The sequence below is a fragment of the Ochotona curzoniae genome, unplaced genomic scaffold (assembly GCF_017591425.1).
Source record: "Ochotona curzoniae isolate NIBS_2020 unplaced genomic scaffold, NIBS_Ocur_1.0 scaffold_4701, whole genome shotgun sequence".
Classification (NCBI taxonomy): Eukaryota; Metazoa; Chordata; class Mammalia; order Lagomorpha; family Ochotonidae; genus Ochotona; species Ochotona curzoniae.
This window is the reverse complement of record NW_024467122.1, coordinates 35,144,876-35,171,476: the sequence shown is the minus strand read 5'-3', so window position 1 is coordinate 35,171,476 and position 26,601 is coordinate 35,144,876. Positions and strand designations below refer to the sequence as shown.

General features: G+C 35.6%; 1 protein-coding gene across 2 annotated transcripts in view; it reads right to left on the bottom strand.

The window, feature by feature from the left end:
* The window catches only part of PRKD1 (protein kinase D1), a 280,136-nt gene that overhangs the window by 59,486 nt on the left and 194,049 nt on the right, over window positions 1-26,601 (bottom strand). Inside the window, exons 3-7 of one of the 2 annotated variants that reach the window (XM_040968763.1) lie at window positions 21,330-21,461; window positions 20,095-20,255; window positions 13,566-13,589; window positions 689-899; window positions 471-548 (exon numbers count right to left, since the gene is read on the bottom strand). In XM_040968763.1, the coding sequence (XP_040824697.1) occupies window positions 471-548; window positions 689-899; window positions 13,566-13,589; window positions 20,095-20,255; window positions 21,330-21,461 (606 nt within the window). The remainder of the gene's footprint in view (window positions 1-470; window positions 549-688; window positions 900-13,565; window positions 13,590-20,094; window positions 20,256-21,329; window positions 21,462-26,601) is intronic. The other variant, XM_040968764.1, reaches the window with a different exon arrangement.

Genomic DNA, 26,601 nt, shown 5'->3' with positions numbered 1-26,601 from the left:
AACCATTCGCAATGCAGGTTGTAAGTCACATCTATAATGGGTGGAGAAAGCAAGTACCTGTTTCCTAGTGGAAATAGACTCTGATCCTTCCTTTTCTTAAGAGATGGGAGAGAAAAGTTATTTTCTGCCTCAATACTCAGAATAAGAAGGAGAGGAAAAGAGAAATGAGAACTGTAACCTATAGTCATTCCAACATCTTCATGTCTACATTTCTGAACAAATTAGGAGAGAAGTACAAAAGGTCGTTCTCTGTCCTGACTGTTTACTATGTAAAGATTTTTTAGCAAAGCTTAATGTGCTGGAACAAATGCTTTTCTGCATGAAAGTAGAACAAACTAAGTTATAATTTACTTACGATTGTCTCAAAAGTACCTCTTATAAGAGGTAAAAATACATATCCCATCAGTCATAACTGCAACACTCCGTAATGGGGAAGCAGCAGAGACGTGACAGTTGCTCTTTTGACCTACCTCCATTAATGGTCACTTCTCCAAGGCAGTTGTTTGGTACTTTCGGTGCACAACGTTTATGGCAATTGAACCTGCAATCTAATCATAAGGGTTTTCAAATAAAACAAACAAAACCAGTGATTCATCAGAAACAGAAGCTGTGTAAAATGGAAAGAATTTCAGATGGATGAGGATTAGTTTAAGCACCCAAGACGGGCTGGGGACGAGCTCATCCTTGCCTTTGCATTGCAGGCCCTGCCGGAAAAGCCCCTTGAGCAGCTTCTTGCAGTACTGGCAAACCGTGGGCCGGGTGTAGGAGTGGATGACGAACGTGTGAGGCACTTTAACTTTAGACATCAAAATCTTGTCCAACTGAATTGGCCGTCCTATGTACGACTGAGAATTCGACCTCTTCTCTCGACCAATAAATGATTCAGATGGTGACTTTTGCTACATGTTAGAAACACAATAAAGGACAGTAAGGTATAAAAGGTTACTTAATTTATCTACTTGTGCATTTAAAAATTGCTTTATTTTACAAATGTATTTAGAGCTTTAATAAATTTATTTATTTGATTTACTTTGTTTATAAAGTCTGAAAATAATACAGATCAGGATACTTGAATCTGATTTCTAGATCTTTTGATGCTCTATTTTTAAAACTAACTGAATTAATTTTAACAGGGAAACATAAAGTTCAAGGCAACTAAGAATGAACCTTCTTCCTGCTGTACACTATGTAATTGATATTTTTCTACTATATTACATTTTGTGATTAGGAAGTATAGATGATCTAAAAAAATTGAAACTGTAGACACTTCCATCTGCGTTATACAGTGCTTACTCTGAAAGATCTGTGATTCCTTCTAAGTCTAATCTCAAAAATTGAAATTATATCTATATCACACACAAAATAGTTAAAACTATATGATCATTTTTACAGCTGAAAAACAGGAAATAATGGACTACATAAAATAGACAAATATTGGTGTTTTGAGTTATAAGTATATCTCTTCACAATCTTATTTCTCATTTAGGAAAGTTAATTAATCCACTATGCAGAATTTTAAAAAACAAATGAATTAAAATTATCTGGCATGTCATTGTTTTGGTGACAATATCATGATATTGATCATCTAAATTTCTTTTTGATTTTTAATATTTATATCTCACTTGTTAAGCTCTCACACTATGAGGATTTTCCATGAAATTTTTGGAGAGTCAAGTTAAAAATACGTTTAGCAGGGCCCAGTGCGATAGCATAACAGTTAGGGTCCTCGCCTTGAACGTGCCAGGATCCCATATGGGCACTGGTTCTAATCCTGGCTGCTCCACTTTCCATCTAATCCCCTGCCTGTGGTCTGGGAAAACAGTGGAGGATGACCCAAAGCTTTGGGACCCTGCACCCATGTGGGAGACCCAGAAGAACCTGCTAGCTCCTGGTTTTGGATTGACTCAGCTCCAGCCATTGCGACTGCTTGGGGAGTGAACAGAAGATCTTTCTCTCTGTCTCTCCTTCTCTGTGAATATCCGCCTTTCCAATAAAAATAAATGAATCTAAAAAAAAAAAAATACGCTTACCACAAAAATTTTGAAGTATATTCAAAATTTTCTCCAAACACATATTTTCCACAAACTTTCTGAAAACCTGTCATTTGGTAATCACTGCTAGGAGATCTACAAGATAAGACTTCTATCTAATCTTGCATCATCAGAATTCATAAGGTTTAAGTATATCCCTCCTGGTCACATACTAGGTGGAGTCAAGGCAGGAATCCATGCTTGTTTGCCTCTGGAATCACTGTTTGCAATGCATTTTCAGTTTTTTCTAATTTGGAAACATTACTGGCAAGAACTAAATTATATTCATATACACCTTCAATCCACTTTAATCATGCCATTTAATACTCCATAGGAAAACTGCAGATTCATTAGCTGCTGTGAAAAATAAACTTGCTGTAAGACTCAGGGATATTATGTCTGCAGCTAGAATTTCTTAAAGGAAAACTGGGAAACATTATTACTTTGGAAAGGCTGAAATCTAGCAGCACCTTATAAAGACATGCCAAAAATTTGCCAAACCAAAATCATGAATACACTGAATAAATAAATACCTTCAACAGAACTGAAGAAATATTAAATTCACAGGGTTAGTTTCCTGCCATGTATCCTTTAGTAACTGAGGCCAGGAAATAGATTGAAGGATCTACTAAAATGAAAGTGATGTTTTCCATAGTTGGAACATTTCAACACTGAGAAAATAAGAGGATGTGATGTCACAATTTCTGAACAGACTTTAAATGTTCTCAGATTTGGAAAATTCTGTGAAAATCTAGCAAATCAACTCTTCAGTGATTTTCCTTAATGTAGGGTACTTAATTCTATAGGTTATTTTAACAGAAGCAATTAAACACAAACTACTCTCTAGCTTATAGGGCAAAATCGCACACAAGATTTAAAAGAAATCTGAGAAACTCAATGTTTCTTCTCACCCAGCACGGTAAAGATGGCACTGTAAGCCAGAATAATCAAATTTATATTTGACAAGTAATGTCAACAGTTACCTTCGAGGAAGGATCATACAAAGGGTACTTCCAAAAAATTAAAGAAAATATATGTTACACAAAACAATGCATATGTTTGAATATTTTTTGTGTTAAAATGAATCTATCTTTTCTTTTTTTTTTATAATCTTAGTTTAGTAGGGTACAAAGGGTCAAGGGCTACAGGGTGAAAGTGGGTAATATCATTGTTTCCACACTAATATAATCATTTTGCCCTGTATCTGGGGTTAGGGGAGTAACAAAGGGAAAAGCCCCACCCTACTTCCCACCCATCCCCGATCCCCAACATGAGGCGCTCTCCAAGGGTCCTGCTCAAACAGTTTTGATAGTTCATCATTTCTGGATTGTTGCCAATCTCACCGTCCCAACCGCAATGAAACCTATTCAGAGTCCACGGGCTGACAGTCTCTTGATGGTTGGGGTTCTTTCAATTCACTTCGTATGAACTTTTGGAAGTACCTTCAACAAGGAACTTTAAAATGGCCTGACTTTAAGGAAAAGACACTGGCATCACTCTGTGTGGTTCAAGGTCCCAACTTCATACATCTTGAGGCAACAATTAAGATTCATGGAGGTCCATGGGCCACAAAAGAGCTCACCAGCTGAATAATTCATGGTGTTAGAAGTTGAGACATCAATAGTATTAATAACAACTGCCCCCATGACACTCATAACAGTTTAAACTTAGCTAGAAATAATTATTAGTACATTTTTTTGTGGTCTCCAGTGTAATTAATTGTTTCTACTATGGCCTACACTTGCAAAGAAACAGTTTTAGAGTGCTGAGTTGGGATGTATGCACAGTAACTTCTCACTCAGATGCACATCTAGTGCAGGGAGGAGACAGCGTGAGTTATACAGATAAGAAACACTCTGGGAAAGGTAGAATGGAGACACCACTGGGGTTTTTTTTGTTTGAACAATCATGCGCTGTGTTTCTCAGACTGTGCACACCACATTGATGCATGCTTCTCCTTTCCAAGAAGCACATCTGAGAAGCTGAAACAACAAAGGAAGACCGGGCCCTAATCTGATAAGTGTGTATTTTCTCAAACTACCAAACAGAGACTTACATACTGTAGAATAGACTGGGGAAAAAATAAGAAGCAAAAACCAAACCTATAGAATCTGGCCATTCATTGCTTTGTGTATCACATAAATGTCATATACACTTAATAACCTTCACTTCTGTAATCCTATCATTCCTTTGAATCAACTTTATGATGTGAACACAAGCTAAAAACTAAGGCTTTTCAGGATCAGTGATACATTTTTGTATATTATAAAATAATACCTCATCACTATTTTCAACATGAAAAGTGTGTCAGTTATTTTAATATTTATTTAAAGCTATGTACAATTTAAAATGAAATTCAGGCAGTTTTTAGAGTTACAGAATATGTATATTCACAAACCAGTGATTAAAGAAAATGAATTTGTGAATATTTAATGAATTGATGTGGACTTTAAGATCAAATCAGCATGAAACTAAATAGTGATTCAAAGAATACTACTGGCAAAAATAATTGGACTGTGGGGTGCAGCAAGTTATGTCATTGCTGGTGATACTGGCATCCTATATGGGAGTAAAATTCAGTTGCTCTGCTTAGGATCTAACTCCCTGCTAATGTGCCTGAGAAAGCAATAAAAGATGACCTCTACCACTAGTACCAGCAACCAAAAGGGAATCCTGACTTTCAAAAGCTTCATCTTGGCAGCCAGCTGCGGAGCGAAGCAGTGCTTCAGGTTGTTCCAAGAACACAAACAAAAATCTTCAAAGAATTCATTTTTTTTTCATGGAATGCATTATAAAAATACACAAAGTGAAGAGACAACAGTCTTTTAATTTTTCATTGATTTACTATATTTCATATTTTTGCTTACTTGCATATTTAATTATAATATGTAACAGTATGCTAAGAGCTTTTAATAAGACCTTTCTTTAGAGGTACCTCTAACAAAGTAAAGTTTTTTTCTTATCCATCTCCAATACTGATGATTTTAGTAAGGTTATTATGGGACCTGAATGGTGTTTACATCAATTTCCACTGTGACTGTGGCTCCAACTCAGCCTGCTGTATGCTATGAATCTAAACAATCTGCAGGAGGAAAGCTGAAATGCTCAGGAAAAAGAAAAGTTACATTTTGTGCCATTCTGTTTCATTAATATGTTCAGAGAAAAAAAAAGTTCAAATTTTGGAGAGTAGATTTAAATTCCCTTTCTCTATACTTACAGGAAACCCAGGCAGGAACATGTACTTATAAAATCTGCATTTTTATATTAGCCACTGGTACTATGTGCTGTTCTTTTCCCCACTGGAGTAGTTTGGATCAAACAACAGGGGTGGAACTTTTGTGAGAATTGACAAAACTGCAAAATATTGTATTGGGATAGGTGCCTGCACGTGATTTGATGTGGCAAATCACAGCTCATGATTACAACAAAATCCTTGGTTTTTTCCTTCCTCCTCAGTTCTCAATGTAAGAAATATAACATCTTGGGAGGGACACATCATAAGAACACAAAATTGATGAAGCTGAATTTTTCTAGGGATAGAGATGAAATACAGGTTTTGGAGAGAAGCATCTATAACATCTGTGTTAAAGTGTTGTTTAGTTTGAAATGCTTGCCAGTGTTAGAACTCTGCACTAAATCTCTACTTAGAAAGAAAACATATCCTCTTTTCCAAAGACGGAATTTGTAACTGGGTACAATCAATTAATGACTGAGCAATTTGGAACCCTCCCAGGAAATGATTGCTTAGATTACATTATGGAAACTCCAACAGCCAGAACGTCTTTCAACATTTAATAGGGCTCAAACAATTTCCCAACAAGGTGTATTGCATTTTGCTCAAAATGAAATCTCTTGATTAGCAAAGCTAGAAAACAGAGGGAAAGCTTTGTTATTTGTAGTTTGCTTATTATCACTCAAGTGAAAACTCAAACATAATTCTGAGCAACAAATCCACTTGGAAAAAGAAAAAAAGAAAAGCACCAATGGAAACTTCTGAAGTATTAAAATATTTACATTTTTATCAACTAAAATTCCTTTCCTAGTTCCACACTGTAACTAGCTATGGGGAGACAAAAACTCCTGTTTAAGTGAAAAAGGAAAAGGGAAGTAGCAAAGACCTGGAGCATACATATGGATGACTCCCTCCAGAGCTGTCTCAAACATTAGCCAACAGATTCCTAGAAGGATAGGATCATAATCAGATTTGTTTTCTGCTACTGAGAAGAGATACTTTGTACATGACAAGCAACATTCATTGTTTGACCTTCGTAGAATGTGTATTTTCAAGAAGAGAATACATGAGGTTAATGGATGTGGCATTTTAACAAAGCTAACTGAAAATAAAGTTTAGTGTTATTTTTATGTCACATGGGCTATATCCTTGACATATTTACTTTATAAGGTTTCAACTTTAAGAAGACAACTGGCTCAGGAAACCATTTCTGTTATAATTACTCTTCGCATGGTCTGCCTGCTCTTAATCTAAGCTGAATATGAAATCTGTGCAGAATTCTGCTCTAGAAAAAGAGAGATGTAACAAGTACCTGTGTACAAGTACAAATGTCTGGGATGCAATGGGAAATGGTAGAGACAATAGCACAATAGAAAGAACAGGTTCGCTATAACAAAGATGGCCACCGAAAAACGATTGCTAGTAGCTCCCATGTGGAAATATATACTTAGTGTAGCCAACCTTTTATTTCTACTCCAAAACAGGAATTTCAGTTGTATATCTAGATGTTGACAATGAAAAGAGACAAAAACTGAAAGACTGTGGCAATGTGCTTATCTGGGTACTAAATCTGTCTCACAGGGATGTTGTGATGGAAAATAGTTCTATAACCTTTCTATAGCCAAACTATTTCATGGCACTTCACTTGAATTAATTCAATCACACTTCAGGATCACTAGTGTTGTGACCCCCATTTTACAATGAAGAACTTACTCAGAGAAATTATTTTATTTGCCTTAATTCACACAGCTAATACAAAGCAGAACCACAAACTCAAATTTGAATTTCTCCAGATAGTAATGCTTTCTCTCTGCTTGCTGCTGCTCCAGCTGTCACATTTCTTGATTTTATGTAATACTGAAAATCGAAATTATTTTGTTTGCCTTATTTAAGAAAGAAATAGTAAGAACACTCACAGTAGAACATTCTCCATGTCAAGGTACAATGTGAAAATAGCATGAACCACTTAGTCTTGATCTATAGAAGATTTTCAGGCATCTTTTCAGTGTTGAGAGCATAGCGTCCAAATAATGCATGTTTTCTAGAGTTCAGTTTCTCCTCTTTTACCACCCAGGTCATTACTAGTATAAATCCTACCTAATGGTTCAACTGAGATGCTGGAAGTCACGTAAAGACCAGTGTGCAGTGATCTCTATATTCAATGAGTTCAGCTAACCAGTTGAATTCATGATACAATGCCACTGTTATTATTGACCACTATACTCTATACGTTCTTTATGCATAGATCATTCCTCCTTATTCTGATTTCAGCTCACATTGAAGACGCCTTGAGTTCCACCCTCCTAGACATTCCATGACTTTTTGTCAGAGCATCCTCTCTCCTCCAGAAGCAGTATTGCTGTCTGCAACAATCCTATTTACCTCCCGATTCTTTAGCATTCTCTTCTATAGACTTTAAGTTCCTAGTGGAAAGGATCTTGGCTATTCTGTTCATCACTACGTCACCAACATCTGAAATACTGCTTCACATGCTTAACACAGAAAATGTGCCAGGACCTACAAAGCACTGAAGAGAAGACAAGCCTCTTTCACCATGGGGGACAAGGGTGATTTAGAAGGAGAGGCTGTTGTTGGCCTAACGTGAGTCTTACCATAAAATTACTATGCTGAATAATGTTACAACTAAAATCTATTCAGAAGAACTCAGTTGTCCAACCCCAGTTGGCTCAGACATGTCTTTCATTTCCTCTGAAATTTGTTTATCTCATATTGGAGGATTATTTAACCCCACGTATGATGGCTAAGGAAACACTGAAGTCCAAATCTGAGACTTACTTCTTCTTAAAGCACAAAGTCATGAGTATGTTTTTTCAACAACATCTACGCGAACAAATTACCTCTAACAGGGGAACTGTGGGATTTTTTTCACACAAAGTATTTGTTTGGCAGTAGACAAATATGAAGGCACGTGATAAATGGAATCCATGTGGGAGCAGACATGTTTCCACAACCCATAATTCAGTGAGTAGAGGGTTTGGTTGTTCAGTCAATTTCAAATTGATTGGGCTAGGCTAATTCTACATTCCTTGAACTGCCTTGCCAAATATGCCAGATAAATGAGTTTTGTTACTCAGTTGGATAATCTTAAATACATAGCATAAATAAAAACCAATCAACACCTTTTCATAACAGTGAAAAGGGTTGCTACAGGGCAAGAGGGAAAAAAGTGTGCTCCCTGCTTAATGGCGATGGATGCTGTATTTTACAGTGGAGAATCCATTTCTTAATGTTTGTAACAATTTGTGAAAGCTTTCACAGTAATAACATATATAATTTCTTTTTAAAAATACAAGGTGATCTAGATTTGCTGAGTGCTAAAGTAGTCTTGGAAGTTACATTAACTTATATTGGCTCATTCTTTTAAAGTAAACAGAAGTGAAGGGTAAAGAAACCTTACTATTTTCTCAAGTGATCCACCCTTTGTAGGGAAAGTAATAGACCTATTCAAGAATTGTTCCAAATTACATGAAATGTTCTTTCAAAATGTCAGTTACCAGCATCATATAAATCTGCGAGTTCCTGGGGGAAGACAATGATTGAAGTGGGATTACCCTTCTTTTTAACATGAAATCAATGCAAACTTAATGCCAGGAACTCTAAATGTATAAAATAAAAGCAGGCATTTTTCACTGAGGAAAAAAAAAAGAACTTGTATATCAGCAACCTCTGCAATAGAGCTTTGAGTGTCAGACTTGATCAACATGCATAAAGTGAAAAGTAAAAAGATTATGTGAAAAATTTTCAAGGACAGTGGTCTTAGGGACAGTATTTAACTTCATGTGTTTTGTGTCCTAAGCTTACTGAAAAATGGAATGAAACAATCTAAAAAAAGCCTGCCCCATTGATTACCTTGTGGCAATAAAAAGAATCTTGAGAAAGCTTACCACTAAATACAATATACAGATTCAGGGCCTTAAAGAGAGAGATCCTCCCTTTGAAAAGGTCCACATGGAGAGTGTTTTATTGACTTGTAACTTACAAGAACCAATGAGGAATATGTAGTGCATATGAGGCATATTTGTTTATGACAGTGTCTCATCTTACATTTCATTATGTTGATGATCAATTATAATATCATCCCTCTTCCTGAGAAGAGATAAATTCAAATAATCAAATTGAACCAAGTAAAACTACATGTAATGGATAATATAACATCAAACAACTATTTCTGAAGACAGAAATATTTTAGAAGTTGTATTGATTATTCTTCATTCAAGTCTTACTCTTTTCCTGAGTAGGTACATTTAAAAGACACAGCAACTCTTAAAGTGAACAAAATGAACCATCTAATAAAGTATTCAGTGAGACACTCAGTAGTATTGAGTGGTAAGGAGTTACAGAAGGACCTCAAACATGGCTGGCACTGGCGAGAGGTCAGATGGACACAAAAGGCTCTATGTAACTGCCTGGTACTGATCATAGAGGTGGACCCTGTTAGTAACTTGTGGGAAGTATTAAAGAAGCTGTGGCACCTTTCCTGAGACTGGCTTTTGCTAGCCTTTGCTAAACTTCCGGATGTTACTAACACCTAGCATTGGAGGTATAAGCAAGCAGTATGGGATGTTCTCAATAATTCCTCTGTATGCGTCATAATTATGTACATGCAATTATTTTTTTTTTGGAGAATACTTTCATAATGGACCCCAGTCCATGGGTACCCACTGAATACTAAAAGTTAAGAACACAGCAAGCTGGGGCCCATGCTAATGGTACTAAAAAGTTATTGGCCCACCAGCCCACCAGCGTGCATGCTGCTCTGTTTTTCAAGAGCTGCAGAGAGGCAGGTCAAAAACATTCTTGCATGTCATTTCTCAGTGAATCTGTACACTGTCCACATCTGAATTTGGAGAACAAGTTTATACAATCATCAAAAGAAATCTTGCAATAGCTGGAAAATTGTAACATGGCTGTCACAGTGCATATTTAACTGGAAAAAATGACTTTTTGATTTAGATGAATCATTAGGATTCCTGGAACTCCAGGAAACAAAAGTTAACATAGCCTCTACTTCTAGAGAAACTTCTACTACCTTGGAAAATATCCTGGAAAATATTCATTCGGGCAGAAAATATCATCAGAGTTTCATTCAGGATTAGAAATAGCTTTTTTTCCCCTCATTGTTTGCTCACTTGAATAGAATCTACTTTGATTATTGAAAAGTGTGGCAGAATCATATCCAATTGTAGAGAGATAATACAATATTGATATTCTCCTTGTCATCATTTTTAAATAAATGAAAACAGTAAGTGAATGAGTCATTTTGGAGGTACATGTTTTAAGAAAGTACAGCCAAGAGCTCTTTTCTGTACCATGCTTGTCTTAATTAACAGTGAATCAGTAAGCCTTTTTGAAAATAATAGCAGTTTATGAAAAACTGCTATTTAGAAAATATGTACCTTTACACACAAAAATTAAATTCAACACTCAGATAATTTTGTAGACACTAAAAGGTTGCTAAAGTGAGGATATAACACGGTCAAACAAGGTGAAATCTTTTAGAATAAGCAATTTTCCCTTAATCTCTTAAAGCAGTTTGAATGTTAATAATAACAAAAGTTCAGTGTAGAGTCCCTTAATCTCAAAGCAATCTTAGTGGATGCTGACTTCAAATATTGAAAATGAGTTTTGTAAAGTTATTTAACTGAAAAAAAAAAACACAACAACTCATAAAGGTTAGAGCTTTAGAAATTTCGAATTGTCCCATCAATTGTACCCTGTGGTCACAAAAATCATTCAGTATCTGAGATTACTACTTGGACTTCAATTCTTCCACACCAAGAAACGATCGCCATTTTCATTGTGATTCACATCACTAATCTCACATTGATTTGTTTCAGCTGTCTCTGTACAGCAACAGAATGAATTAACGTGCCTTCACTACCTTAAAAAAAATCACAATCTGTAAATATAGATAAATCAAAACACCACGTTGAAAGGAGGGCGTTTAGCCAAGCAGTTTAAATACTAGCTGAGATACCCACATTCTACATTGCAATATCTGGGAGTGAGTCCTGAAGCAAGTAGTGGCTCACGTTAATTATCTCTGGGGACCTGCATAAGAGATCTGTACTGACTTCCTGTTTCCAACATTTGGGCAGTAAACGAATGAATGGGAGTTTTCTCTCCCTGTCTGCCGCTTTCAGCCTGTCTCTCCAAGAGTTTTTCTGTCCCTTAAATAAATAACTAATAAAAAAATTAACAAACAAGATAAATATACACAATAATTATTTGCCATTAAAAACAAAAATTAAAAGTTTCAGAAAAGATATTAAAAATACGTACTCCCACTAAAGATAAACAGAGGATTACTTATTATAACATGATTATTCAAAAAGTTGTGTACAAAGGAATTAAAATATAAGACTATTTTGTTGCAAAAAAATTAAGCTCTTTTCCATTAATGTCTTGTAGACTCCTCACAAGCAAGGAAAATTATAATTGGACACTGTTTTTTGTTTTTTTTTTTTTGCTCAGATTTCTATGACAATTCTGTTATGTCCACAACTGTTTCTAAAATATTTCTCTGGAGAAATAGTCACCAAATTTCATGTATAATTTTCTTCCAAAACATTAAGAGTAAATTCTGTTATCTTCTTGACAAACTACATATAAACAAAGTTCAAGAAAGTCAAAAACACATCTGATTCCCATCAGGTGTTATTCTGAGAAAGCGTGGATGTCTTTAATTTGTACAACTTCCCCAGAAAATCAGGCCATTCTTTACTCTTTTTCACAATCTGTTCCCAATTGCAATGTGGGAGAAGAAAGTGAAAAATGCTTCCCATCCTTCTCTGGCTTTATTATGCCCAATGAACTATTTGAAGTAAAAGATAATAATGAATTATGTCTGGAAGGCATTTTAAGTTACAAAGCAAATTTACAAGAATATAAATAAGTACACTTACTAAGTTTTCACAAGGACTTACCAATGTAGGACATATATTTTTTAAAGACTTACTTTTATTAGAAAGTCAGATATACAGAAAGGAGGAGAGACAGAGAGGAAGATCCTCCGTTCATTGATTCACTCCCCAATTAGCCCCAATAGCCGGAGCAAAGCTGATCTGAAGCTAGGAGCCAGGAACTTCCTCCATGTCTCCCTTGCAGGCACAGGCTCCCAAGGCTTTGGGCCATCCTAGACCACTTTCCCAGGCCACAAGCAGGGAGCTGGATGGGAAGTTGAGCCGCTGGGATTAGAGCTGGTGCCCATAGGGGATCCTGGTAGTGCAAGGTGAGGACCTTAGCCACTAGGCTAGAGTGCCAGGACTGGAGGGAATATTTTGAAACAAAGTGCTGTTTCCAAAAATATGAATTTACTATTACTGAAACTGATATTTTCATTTTGTAAACCAAAGATCTCGACTTGTCCATTTATGTAATCTAGTGTATGTTTTGGCTGTATTTTCACAGTTACCTATCAAGACCATATTCAAAATGAACAATAAGAATGATGATTAAAATGTATTCGTGAGGGCAAATAACATTATGGCATTTCTCAATTGGCCAAAGATCCATGAAAAGCGAAACTCAACATAAACAATTCAGCTGGTCATAATACATCGTCTTAGGAAGCACATTGCTGTATTCTCTATATTCTTACTTAAGTGTGCCTCCCTAATGCTTATCTCAGCTGATTTAAGACCAATTCTGGGAGAGGATTTATATGAAATCCTTTGGAAGTCAATAATTGTATTTCCATATATAAGTTCTACTTGGAAGGAGAACTTTATATTTGCATTTGCATAACATCTTTTCAAAAATAGTAGATTTTGACAAAACAAATGAGTTAGAAAAACCTTTCTTCAAAGAGAAAGCTAAGTGCAGGAGCCAAAACAAGCAGCTATATTCATTTTCAGGCAGTTGTCATTTTGCTCATGACTGTATCAACTAAAATGTGGGCATTCTGGGATGACTTTGCATGACTTTCAATTAGCCATGTAGTGGAGGCTGGATTCTGTTTTATTCTCAACTTGCCCTCTCATAGAAAAGATACCAATGTTAAGGATTCAAATAATCAGCACAAATTTAATAAGTCTAATTTTATAGCTCCAGTAATTGTATTAATTTTTGTTACTGAGAACTGTGGGAAATTAAATTGGACAGGAAAGACAGAAAGATTCATCGCTTTTCTGCAGCTCATTGAGTTGAATTCTGAGGGAACCTCTGACATGGCTATTCCAATGTAGTCAATACAAATAACTAGTGATGTCAATTAATGCTAAAATATTAGTTTGCAATAGGTGTGACACAAATTCCTAGAACCAGGTAGCACTCATACCTACCTCAAAACCAGGACTCACTGGAGACTGAAACATGAAGTTGTAAGAGCAAAATAGCAGGCAAAAAAGAGAGGAGAGAGAAAAACATAGGAAAACAATGTTACTGGGGAAAATTAAAGTATATCACTCAGTAGTGTTTCTTAATACTGCGTTTTTAAGAAAAAGCAAAATGTTACACTAATCAGTCTTTGAGGACATGAAAAATCTGAGTTGGAAATTACTTTTAGTAATACTCAAACTGATAGTGAAGACTACAAAACAGTTCACAGTTGTGAATTGCTAAACTTACATATATTTTTATTTTAAACATTTTGATGGATACCATTGCTTTCTTGCACTTTTGTTTAAGATTGGGATATAACGCAAATGCAGAAAGGCAATGTGACTCTTAAATGGAGAGTATCAATGAAGTCTGAAAGGCAAAGGTTTTGATTCAGTAGACAATTTGTATTGAAAATATAGTTTTTAAAAATCTCTGCTTTTAAAAATATGGGGAATAGCTCTGATAACCAGAAGAAAATTAAAATGAAAATATTGCTGACTTTCTTTGCTCTGAGTTTGCATGAGAATTCAGCTTCAGAAGACCATCCAAATGACATGTATTTATTCAGTGACTTCTTTAAATCGTTATTTCCCAAAGTACGTGTTTTCTCACATAAGATCTCCATGGGGTTCATGAGAAACAGGTATTCCACACTTGAGTGAGTTTTTAATTGCAAAACATTGTAACTCACTTTTTATGACTAATAATTTCCATAATGTCCACGACTAAGATAGACTAAGAAGCAATTCCAAATCTCACCAAATCTAATTCTGTTATAATACCATTATTCTGAAGAAAAATTGGGGGAAAGGCATTGACAGCTCCATTTTTTATCAAGTCACAATGGCCACAAATGTGGCAGATCATGTGAGGGTGTGGAAGAAGAGACCAATTCTATGGTCAATTGTAGTGTCATATCACAGCAATTTTTTTCCCTTAGAGAAAAATCATATGAATTATAGTTCTGAATCTTTGGTAAAAACTACTATAGAAAATACTGTTTATTATGCAAATTGATATTATGCCTTTCAGGGTAATGAGGTATATTAACTTTTGAAAAAAGATTTATTTAGTTTTATTGGAAACTCAGATATACAGAAAGGAGGAGAGACAGAGAGGAAGATCTTCCGTCCAATGATTCACTCCCTAAGTGGCCACATTGTCCGGAGCTAAGCCAAGCCAAAGCCAGGAGACTGGAGCTTTTTCCACATGGGTGCAGGGTCCCAAGGCTTTGGGCCATCCTTGACTGCTTTCCCAGGCCACAAGCAGGGAGCTGGATGGGAAGTGGGGCTGTCCGGAAATGAACTGGTGCCCTCATGGGATCCTGCTGTGAAATGTGAAGACTTTAGCCACTAGGATACTGTGCTGGGCCTGGCATATTACTTTTCATTTTGCAACCAAAGATGGTTTTTGTATTATTGAACAATACACATTATATAACACCACCTTCTTTTAGCTGATCTGACAAACATCAGTACTTAATTATCTATTGTGATGGTAAAATGTTCTGTTCTTTTCTCTCACGGGCTGTGATAAAAGTCCTTCATGACTTTACAAATTGCCACCTGATGTCTGCTCTTTAAAGCAGTTTAGATAACCCATATGGGGTAAATGGTATAAAATCCTAGGTATACAACATGAGGAAGTTTTGTGCATGCATCAAATCCAGATGAGGATATAGCACCCTGGGCCAGCTTTGTGGCATAACAAATTAATTTACCATGTGCAATGTCAAAAATTATGTATCACAATGCTGGTTCATGTCTCAGCTCTCTGCTTCAGGTCCAGTTCCTAATCATGCAGCTGGGAAGGCAGAAAAGAATGAGCTCAGTTACTTGGCCTCTCCCTCTCACATGGGCACATGGAGGGAGTTCTGGTGTCCTGCCTTTTGCCTGGTGTGGAGGGAGATCTAGGGTTCTGCCTTCTGCTTGGCACAGATGTGGTTGTTGGGGCAATTTGGGAAGTGAACAAACAGGTGGGAAAATCTCTCTCTCTTTCTCTCTCCCTCTCTGTCATTCTGACTTGCAAATAAATAAATAGATTTTATAAGAAGATTAAGATTTGTTGGAAAGCAATCATTTTTCCAGTTACTTACCAGTGGTAGTATATATAATTCCATTTTTCAGTATCTTAACCAATACATGTTATTGTCAGTTTTTTTTTCAATGCCAAATAGTCTGGTACAATTAAATATTAGTAAACTTAATTATGAACTTTTCAGTAGTTATCAATAAAAAGTTTATTGGCTAACTTGTTTTCTAAACTATTTTTCAAGGATTTCCTAGATTTTTACATAGAGTTGCCAGACTTCAACCTTTTTGAAAATAAATGCACACTCAATGTGATTTTGCTACATGACATTTATATTGAAAATGTACTCTTCTACTCTGTGACAATCCTTTTCCATTCTTAATGATATATTTTGATGAAAATAACTTGTTCATTCCAAGGATGATCAATTTCAGTCTCTCCATTGTCATTAGCAACTTGAATCGCATTGTAAAAAGCTTTCATATCCCAAGTTTTTCTGGATAATTTTTACGTTATCTCCTACAAGCTCCCAATCTACCAAAATTTTAATATTGGATGAAAATTCATCCTTTAGTAACAGTGATTTTATTTGTTTCATAAACTAAGAGCATGCATGCAGTTTCCAGGACTCTATTTTACTTAATCCATTTCTTTTTTTTTTTTATCCTTGTGTAATAGCATATGACTTTACCCTTAATACTTTGTAATGCTACCCTGTCTTAACTGTGTCTTTGTAACATCTTTGGTGCTTTTACAGGATTTTAATATGCTGAAGGTCTCAGTCTCCATATTATTAACATTGTTTAAGGTTTATTTACTTATTTGAGGACAGAGTAGGGAGAGTGAGATGGAGGGGGAGAAGGAGGAAGAGAAAGAGGAAGAAAAAGAAGGAAAGTAGAAGAAAAAGAGGGAGAGAGAGAGATTATATCTGCTAATTCATTTACTGGCTCCCCCTCATTTTCCTATAATAGCTAAAACTAGGTTGAATTGAAGCCAAGGGCTTGTAACTTAATCCCGGTCTCCACATGGGTGACAGGAATCCAAATATAAGTCACGACCATTGCTTCTTATGTTCTGCATTTAGTAGGAACTTTTAGTCAGGAGCCAGAACAGGGGATAAAATCCAGGTATTCTGATATGCATGTGCTTTAACCCCTTGGTCAACTGGAGTTCAGAGAAGCTGCACAGTGCACCTGTGCCCTGTCTCTGTGATGAGTCCCTCAAATCCTGACTGCCTTGGTGGCTCTGGAATGCTTTCAAATGGTTTTTATTGCACTTTGACATATTTTATTCAACCTTTCAAAAATTGCTGCTTGTAGAAGAACTAGTCTGATAGCAGCTTCACCTTAGTATTTAAAACATCTAAAGAGATTATTCATTTTTTCCTAAGACTAACTCCTGTGCAACAAGGCTTCTTTTGGCTTAAACTTTCTCAAATATCACAACACTGCAGGTAAATACAAAGGGGAGTAAAGCATTGAGAAAATATGGGATAATTTAATACTAGTCTCTTCTAATATTTATCTAAAAAGACAAAACTGACATGATCTTGATAAGTGTATATATATACTTTTTATATATAATTATATATATATAATTATATAACAAAATAACAAAGTGTATTCTACTTGAGAATCTACCATTCTTTAATTTCCTTCTAAATTGGTAATAGCTTGCAAAAAGAAATACACTCACACAAATATGGCTTTCTGCCAAATAAACTTGTTGAAAAGTTAAGATTTCATATCATGTATTCTATTGTAATATTCTATCTTAGTAGCATTACAGAAATATGACATACAATTTATATTCCCCAAATGCATAAATTAGCAGGAATAACAATATCTTAGTCTGTTCCTAAAACAAGGAGTTTATAGTTTAAAAAAGGACAAATTATTGCATTAAACATTTCAAATTCTCATTTGTGAGAGCAAATTCATACATTCATAATGGCATATTTTCAAATGAATTTTCAAATGTCATCAGAAAGTGAGGTCATACAGGTCACTATCCCTTTTAGGAAAAGAAATATTTTCCATGTCATATCTGTCTAGACATTCCCAATAACCTATGAACTATAGTTATTGGCCTTTTACATTTTACCCCAGGTTGAATGTGAGCATACTCACTGTACTGAGAGCATGCCTGGATAGAATATGGTGGTTGTGTCCCTAAATTAAGTTCCCAAGACACAAAAAAACAAAGAAAGGCAACAGGGAAATATAAGTCATCTTCAAGATGGATGAATATTTCCTACTTTCTCAGAGGCTGGGTAAAAAGATAAACACATTGATACCACACGGCATCCAGAAGGTGCCACACACATGCATGCACAACCTGATTTTTCAGACAATGTGGCAAATAATTTCACCATTACTTCCAAAGGCATTTGCCATCTAAAGTTTTCATGAAGGGCATTTTGTGCAAGACTATGAATGTCTATGACACCATAGTCTTTCAAAGCATCTTACATAAGGCCTCAATATTTTTTCACATCAGAAATGTGTGATTTGATCACAAGTTTACAATGAATCTTGGCAAACATGGTTAAAATTTGACTTTCACAAATACATTTAAAAGCAGGTACTTAATCATTCTCCTACAAAAGTCTCTATTCATCAACAAAACACTAATGGATTTCATAGAACTCTGCTTATAATCAATTAGTTCAAATAATTGAACAATTGATGGGTACAACAATTAAAAGCATAATTTGTTTTAAAAATAAAAATAATAAAACTTATGTTAAATATTGTAGCTAAATAAACTAAATTTTGTGTAGAAACTATATTTATAAAAGTACATGAATACATGATAACAGGAATATAAGATCTTATCAATGCTAGAATATATTTCTATGTGATATTTTGAAGCACAAAACATGTGAAATTATGTATGTGCTTATTATATAAAACTTGAAACAAAAATAAGTGCTTTTAACATTAATTTTCTATATTATAATCTATTCTGAAGATGAATTATTTAGAGCATTAGATTACTTGTGACACATTACACATCTTTTAAGCTTTTCCAGATGAAACTGAAACAAAGAAACTATTTTCAATTTAATTTCTTAAAATTTACTTTTAACTATCTGAGTTATTAAAGTTGTGATTTCTCAATTACTATATTTAAGTGTGATTTCTGTAAATTACAAAAATTCAAACTTCAATACCTTCTGAGATGGGAAACTGGTATAAGGCTTAAGTTTAAAAGTTCTAATTTAAGTACTTTTCAGTAAAAATATCATCAATTCTGATCAATAAAACTCTATGGAATAATATACAAGCATACATTTAAAATAAAAATAAAATCTATTCTTATACATAAGAAAGTTAAAAATAAAATCTATTCTTATACATTTTGGTGGAATTTAATTCCCACTTTTCTCTAACAGGGTCACTTAACCAAGAAGGAAAAACACAAAAAATTGGTCCCCTTCAAATCTGTAGAAATAGATTATAGAAATTCCCTATTTATGAAAACAAACACTCATTTGAGTCTTGTGCTTGGTTTAAATAATATAAAGCTCACAGTAAAATATTTTCTAAACATATATATAATGAACACAATCTCTTACAAATGTTTTCAACAAATATCATCCTCTAATGTAAGAGCGATTTCCTGAACCTAAACATTTTGGTAACCTTAAGTCTTTTATTTCTAATTCATTTTTATTATTTTATTGCTAGGAGTAAACCTGAAGAATTTAAAATCTGGTACAATTATCTTGATTCTAAAAAGGTTTTGCTTTATTGTATTCTAGAAATTGTATCTGTTAACTAGGAACTGTGTCTGTGGAAACTGTCCACTTTATATTAACTTAAGAAATGTAAACAAATTAATTTTCATAATTCAACAATTTTTAAGTGCTTGGAAAATTTGAATTTGCCTTCCTTAAAGATGAATAGCCATGCTTAACCCTCAGATATTTTAGAGTTAATGGAAATATTTCTCCCCCCACCCAGCCCAGGGACTAGTCAGTGTCTGATAATTAACTTTTGAGTATATCAGAAACAACAAGACTTTCAAACAATAAAAGACTCATATTTTCATCAAAGCCATTTTAAATTTTTTCTTAAAATAAATATTCTGCTATGAACCATATTAGTCTAACAAGCTTCAGAGAACATCTTTCATCTCTCACTTTCAAATTTTGACACACTGTGTTTCACAACAATAACATATTAGTTTGTGCTGGTTGCTATCATTCCATGACTGTGATGAAGCCTCATTTATTTGAAAATTTCACTAAGCTCAGAGATATAAGAAAACTCAAAGCTGCTGGAAATTTGATAAAACATTGGTCAGGCTACCGCACAGGCATTGAAAAAAACATAGTTGTTAGCACTCTAGCTGTGTCTGCCCTCCCTGGGCACCATCTTGGACTGACAACGCTACCCACCACTCCAGGGATTTTTCATGGCTTTGGGGAAAACAGACAAAAGGAGACCATACCAGAAGGGGCTCATCAGAGGCACTGGTGGCAAGCTCGGCGGATGACGTGCGGACTGTGCCGAGCCCAGTGAGGGAGACATTGGACAGCCTTCTCCGCCTCACACCACTGCAATTGTTGGGGATTTTGAATGCACATCTCTTATGGTAATTCAGCCCACAACCTAGAAAAAAATAGAAATAAATAAATTTGGTGCAACCACACATGAAAAGCAATTCCAGTATTAGCTGTAAATTATGGATTAAAAAAAAAAAACAGTCACTTTTTCTTAAGGTTAATTGAAAATTCAAATTTTCTTTTGAGCTCACTGTGATTTTTACTCCAGTTTGGAAACAGGATATGATTTCTTTTTATTTTTTGGAAGCTTAGTGACTCAATGGAATTAACTATGATGATTCTAGGAACAAAACTATAAACAGAGTTCAGCCTAGTGCTTAAGAAGCCTGCATTCTGCATCACAGTACCTGAGTTCCAACCCAGATTCCTGAAAATGTGAGCACTAGGAAGCAATGGTGATGGCTCATCCAATGAGGTTCCTGCCATCTACCTGGAACATCTGGACTGAGTTCTTGGTCCCTTGCTTCCACCTGTGGCTTACGGCTTACAGGTACTTAGCAATTAAACCAATGGATGTGAGATTTCTTTTTATCTTCTGGTCAAATAAATACATTTGAACTATAATAAATACAAATAGATTACCTGAGCTATATTTGTCTGCCACTAGCTCAAATGGGAGTGAAAATATAGGGAAAATTAAGCATGATGAATTACAAGTTTAAGGACCTTGATTTGAGTTCTAGTTTTGCACTTTGCTGAAACAGGTGGTCTCGGGCATACTACTTCACATCATTTTTGTGAATATACCAACTGCATTTGTAACATTATTAAGAAAATATATAAAATGCCATAGAGGTTGGTTTCCACATGGTTGGTGATCAATAATTAGAAGCATATTTCCCATCGAGGGGCATGTCATTTCTCTTTCAGTATTTCTATGATTTATATTTCCCCACAGCTAGAATCTACCACTCAGCATTTTCCCACCTGCCACATATTAGGCCAGACAATTGTTCACAAAATTACACTTTAGGAAGGGTGCCTTTTTGAGCACTATTACCTAAATTTGTTTCACACAAACAGAAATTCGAAGTTTATGTTGAGCTTATTTAAAGTTATACCATAAAGGCTTGAAAATGTTGGCCGTGCTTCAAAGAGGTAGAGGAAGTAAATGAGTTACCTTCACATTTCAGGCCTTGACGCACCAGCCCCCACAGCATCTCTCCACAATGATCACAGAAAGCTGGAGCTCTGTATGAATGAACGAAGAGGGCATGGGGACGGATCTGAAAGTCTTCAAATGTAGCAGAAGCTGTATAAATAGTAACATTGAAAACAAGCTGAATGGATATCCTGATCTGTATGTAATAAACATGCCTGACAGAGCACATGCATGGAGTTAATTCTCCAGGCTTGATTAGGAAAGGTAAGACGCAACGTGGCTTCCCCTTTCAGCCATTCGACTTTATTGCAGCTACAATCACAGGTAGCATAGTCATCTCTCTCCTCAATTCTCTCCCTGCATGGCTACATCACAGGCTGTGGATGTAGCCATAAGGCTGGAAGAAAGCATGAATGAAAGGTAAATCAAACCGACTTACAGATACCTGACATTAACTGAAAATATTTTGCCTTTTCTATTCCTAAATGAACCAGAAAGATACTGAAAAGTATTACACACGACAAAAACATGAGCTTATGAGTTGAATTCAGATACATCTGAAAACAGTGTACATAAATATTACAATTAAGAGCTACATTAGATAGACCAGGTATCATCGGCTGAATTAAGAAACCTCTGGGGCTTTGTCTTGGAGGGTACAGCTATTTGTATTCTTGGGTAACAATCACAAGCATTTAAGTCATGATCAGTAAATAATCGAGCTACCTCTTCTAACATGCCAGATTGAGGGATTTAAAGCCTATAACGGTCAACTGCAGTACATTCTTTCAAAAGCAGGCATAGTAAGGCACATTCATACCAGCTGATACTCTTTGGCATTGCTTACTTTTATTAATCTATGTGGTACTCACATAGAACAGCGATGTTCATTTTTTAAAATTCAACTTTTCACATGACAGTTTTATATGCTAAAAGCAATTCCTGTTTCTTATCTCACTCCAATCCAGAAAACTGCTCTTTTAATGATTTTTAAAGGAACGGGCAGAATCTCTCAGACCTATCTGCAGGCACAGGCTCAGGAGAAGGCGGGGCAGTCCAGCCCACAGAGCACTCCTCTGGCAGTCCACGGAGCTGTATGAAGCTTTGCCACTCTTTGGGTAACATCTCACGTACCTACGGGAGCCTCAGACTCACATCACAAAGGGCAGACCCCACATGATGACATCTCCACTTCTTTAAAGCTGAACACTTCACTAATTTTAGAAGAGCTGTACATGCACTTATGCTAAGAGAACTTTGAAGAATAGTCAGGCCTTAACAGTATCCTTTTATTCTGCCTTTGTCTCAATTGTTCTACAATTGAAAGTGACTGGGTTAGCTGCATAGTGTGCTTCCACTTCAGTATTCACATTGAGGTTTGAGTACCAATCACCTACTTTGGTAGTTTCATGAAAATACATTCAAAATGGGAACTGGTAAATTCTCTCTTGAATATTTCTTTCATACTCACACACAAAACTTATGTTTTTAATTTAAAAAAATTTTTATTGGAAAGGCAAATTTACAGAAAGAATGAGACAGACGGAAAGATCTTCCATCCACTGGTTCATTCCCCCAATGGCTGCCAATCTAGCAAAAAGGAAAATTCAAATAAAACAACACTGAGGTTCTACTTAACTCTAGTGAGAATGGCACAATACTGCAGAAATCTACCAACAGCAGCTGCTGGTGAGGATGCAGGGAAAAAAGAACCCTACTCCACTGTTAGTGGGATTGTAAATCAATATAGCCACTATGGAAGTAGTAATGGACAATATTAAGGCAATTCACCAGCCAAAAGGCTGGGAAGCACTGAAAATTCTCCTACCATTTGATCCTGCGATCCCACTTCTGGAAATATATCCAAAATGCACTTTCAAAATGCTAAAGAATATAGTAAAAGGAAATGCTGTATGCCAACCTTAACTCCTTAACTTCTCTTCTTACCAACCAAAAACAAACAAGCAAAAATCACCCTTAAAGACAAAACATTTATGAAAATACTATAATGGCAATTAGTTGAACAATTACTGTAACTTTCAAAATAAGGATAAATAGAATTTGACAATCAAACACCAAGCTGTGTTCAGACATTTTTAAATTAATCAAAAAAGAATATAAATAATTAGACCAAAGATTTAAAATGACAATCTCGTACCACTGAGATTATGTCAGATATATGCTTGTATTTTTAATTTGGGGGAGGGATTAACATTCATAAGCAGTTAGTGCCCTTGACTTATGTTAAATGCTATATTTCTAAAGTTCAATTTTAATATTCTCCTGTTAATTTTAGAATAATTAAACACATTTTAAAAATGAAACTACCAAGTGTGGTGAGGTTTTACATCCATTTGAAATCAAAGCACAACATCCATTCATTATGAATTTACCTGTTCTGCACCCTGGGGGAAATCAGCATTAGCAGAGTGTATGCATGCCGTCTAGCCTAATCACAAAATTGCACTTTAGAGATAATCACTTAGCACAGGAAAACAAAATGAATGCCGCAATTCCATTTCATTTAAGTTTTGGAATCAAAATGGACAGATAAGAATAGCAATATTAAAGTGTCTAGAGATTTCAAGAGAGGGATAATATGCTATCTGTCAGTCTGTCATAATCAGCCAACCTAAATTAAAACCACATGACAGGGCAACAAACTAAACACAATGGGCTTCTTACACTGGTGTCTGTATCTCTTTGATTTGCTCTATTCACAATCTATTGTTACACTCCAGTGTGCAGGAGAGGAGAAAATGACATGCTTTACTCAGTCATTGAACATTTGAAACAGGTAATTGAGCTTAAACCCTAAAATAATCAGCAGTTCTTTGAAAGTTCATTATAAATTGCTACCAAAAATGGAGTAAACTATTTGGTTAGCCACACAGAAGAAATGAGACTCCTGAAGCAAAATAAATAATCTCTGTAGGTCAAAATTATTTGCATAATAAAATAAAATAATGTCAGACTTTCAGGGGTATTTTTTCCGGTTTTTGCAGTGATTTTGACAAATTGAAAGGAACATTAACTTTATCTATGGAAATTTTTGAGCTAAAAATAAAAATATGTAACATAGTGCAAGTAACACATCATTAATTTCTCTTAAGCCACCTATGACCTGGTACTATCATCTCTATTTTATAGATGAGAAAACAGTCACAAAAATCAAAGAACAATATTTAGTTAAGCCAGCATCTGTACTTGGGTCCACTTCAAGAAAATATTCTGAGCCACAAAGATTCCATTGATTATATTTCTTTGAACTCTGAAACACTATGAATGAAAAAAATGTATGCAGAACAATTTTTTCAAAACACTGCTATTAAATGTAACACTATTAAATGTAATACTACTATTACATGCACTCCTATGTCAGAGATGGTAAAATCTAAGAACTCATGAAATAAAATACATAATAAACTAATTTGATTCAGGATAATATTTCTCTTAATTTGCTTTCAATTGGATTCCATGTCTTAAATTCCATACAATTGCAGTTAAGGAACAAGAATTGGTCTTTAGATTTTTATAAAAACACCAAAGAGCCGAGTAAAGCTTTGCACCTAGCAGATCATCAGCATTACCACATTGAACAGATGTGTGGGCAAAGAAAACTATTGTGGAGTTGCTGGAAGCTATCAGGTTTTATTATAGGATGATTGTTTTTCTCCTTAGACTTTGGAATATTAAAATAAAAATAATTTTTCCACCAAAATAATCACATGTCTTAATTGTTTTAATAGGAACTTTAAAAATGTGTTTATTTAAAAGGCAGAATCACAGGGAGAAAGGGAGAAACAGTAAAAGGATCTTTGATCTGCTGGTTCACTCCTCAAATGGTTGCAATGGCCAGGGCAAACCTGCATTCAGGAGCCAGAAGCTTCATCCGGGTCTCCCACATAGGTGGCAGGAATGCAAATACTGTTTTCCATGGCACATTAGAGCAAGCATGATTAGAAGTGGAACAGCTAGGATTCAAATAGGTGCTTATAAGGGATATTGGCATTTTCAACCCACTGCACCACAATGCTGCCCACTCTAAGACATTTTTTTTAAGATTTATTTATTTTTATTGGAAAGTCAGATCCACAGAGTAGTGGAGACAAAGATCTTCTGTCTGCTGGTTCACTTCCCAAGTGGCCACAACGGCCAGAGCTGAGCTGATCTGAAGCCAGAAGCCAGACAAGTGCAACGTCCCAGGACCTTGGGCCATCCTTTACTGCTTTGCCAGGCCACAAGCAGGGAACCGGATGGGAAGTGGAGCATCCACTAGCACACAGGATTCCACCACATACAAGGCGAGAGTTTAACCACTAGGCCATGATGCCAGGCCCAAAAGACAGTTCTGAACACTTACACATATATAATTCTCTGTTGCTTAAGAATTCTCAGGCCTGGTACGGTGGCCTAGTGGCTAAAATCCTTGCCTTGAAAGCACCAGGATCCCACATGGGCACTGGTTCTAATCCCAGCAGCTCCACTTCCCATCCAGCTCCCTGCTTGTGGTCTGGGAAGGCAGTTGAGGACGGCCCAAAGCTTTGGGACCCTGCACCCATGTGGGAGACCTGGAGGAAGTTCCTGGCTCCCAGCTTCAGATGAGCTCAGCACCGGCCACTGTGGTCACTTGGGGAGTGAATCATCAGACAGAAGATCTTCCTCTGTCTCTCCTCCTCTCTGTATATCTGACTTTGCAATAAAAATAAAATAAATCCAAAAAAAAAAATTCTCACCACTGGAATTTTCACATGTCACATTAAGTTCACTGTGTTGGGGATATCTTGAGTAATCAGAAAATTCTTTATATTAGGCCTCAAATATTCCCCCGAATACTTAATCAAAGTGATCACAAATCAATACAGAAGAGGAATATTTTAAAATAACTAACAACGTTAGTAGCAGTAATTTTGGGTCAGCACAATTTTTCTTGTAGCTTAACTCCTGACTCATATAAAATAACTACCTGATCAATAAAGAGTTAGTAAAGATACCAATCCACAAAAAACAGAGGGGACATGTCTTAGAAAGTGAGAAGGGCTCTTTAATCTGAGAAGTGATATAAGAAATTAAAGAAAAAGATTCATTAATACAATTATGTAGCAGGCAAGATTTGTCGACTTACTAGAAAACAGTATAATAGTCTCTTTTATTCAGCATAGTTGCAATAGATTTATTTACAACGAACTTGCATTGTCTAGATCACAGAAAGCTAATTCTACTTAATATTCTCAGTTATGCAGAAACATATTACCAACAATTAAGCATAGAGCTCTAGGCATGCAAGCCT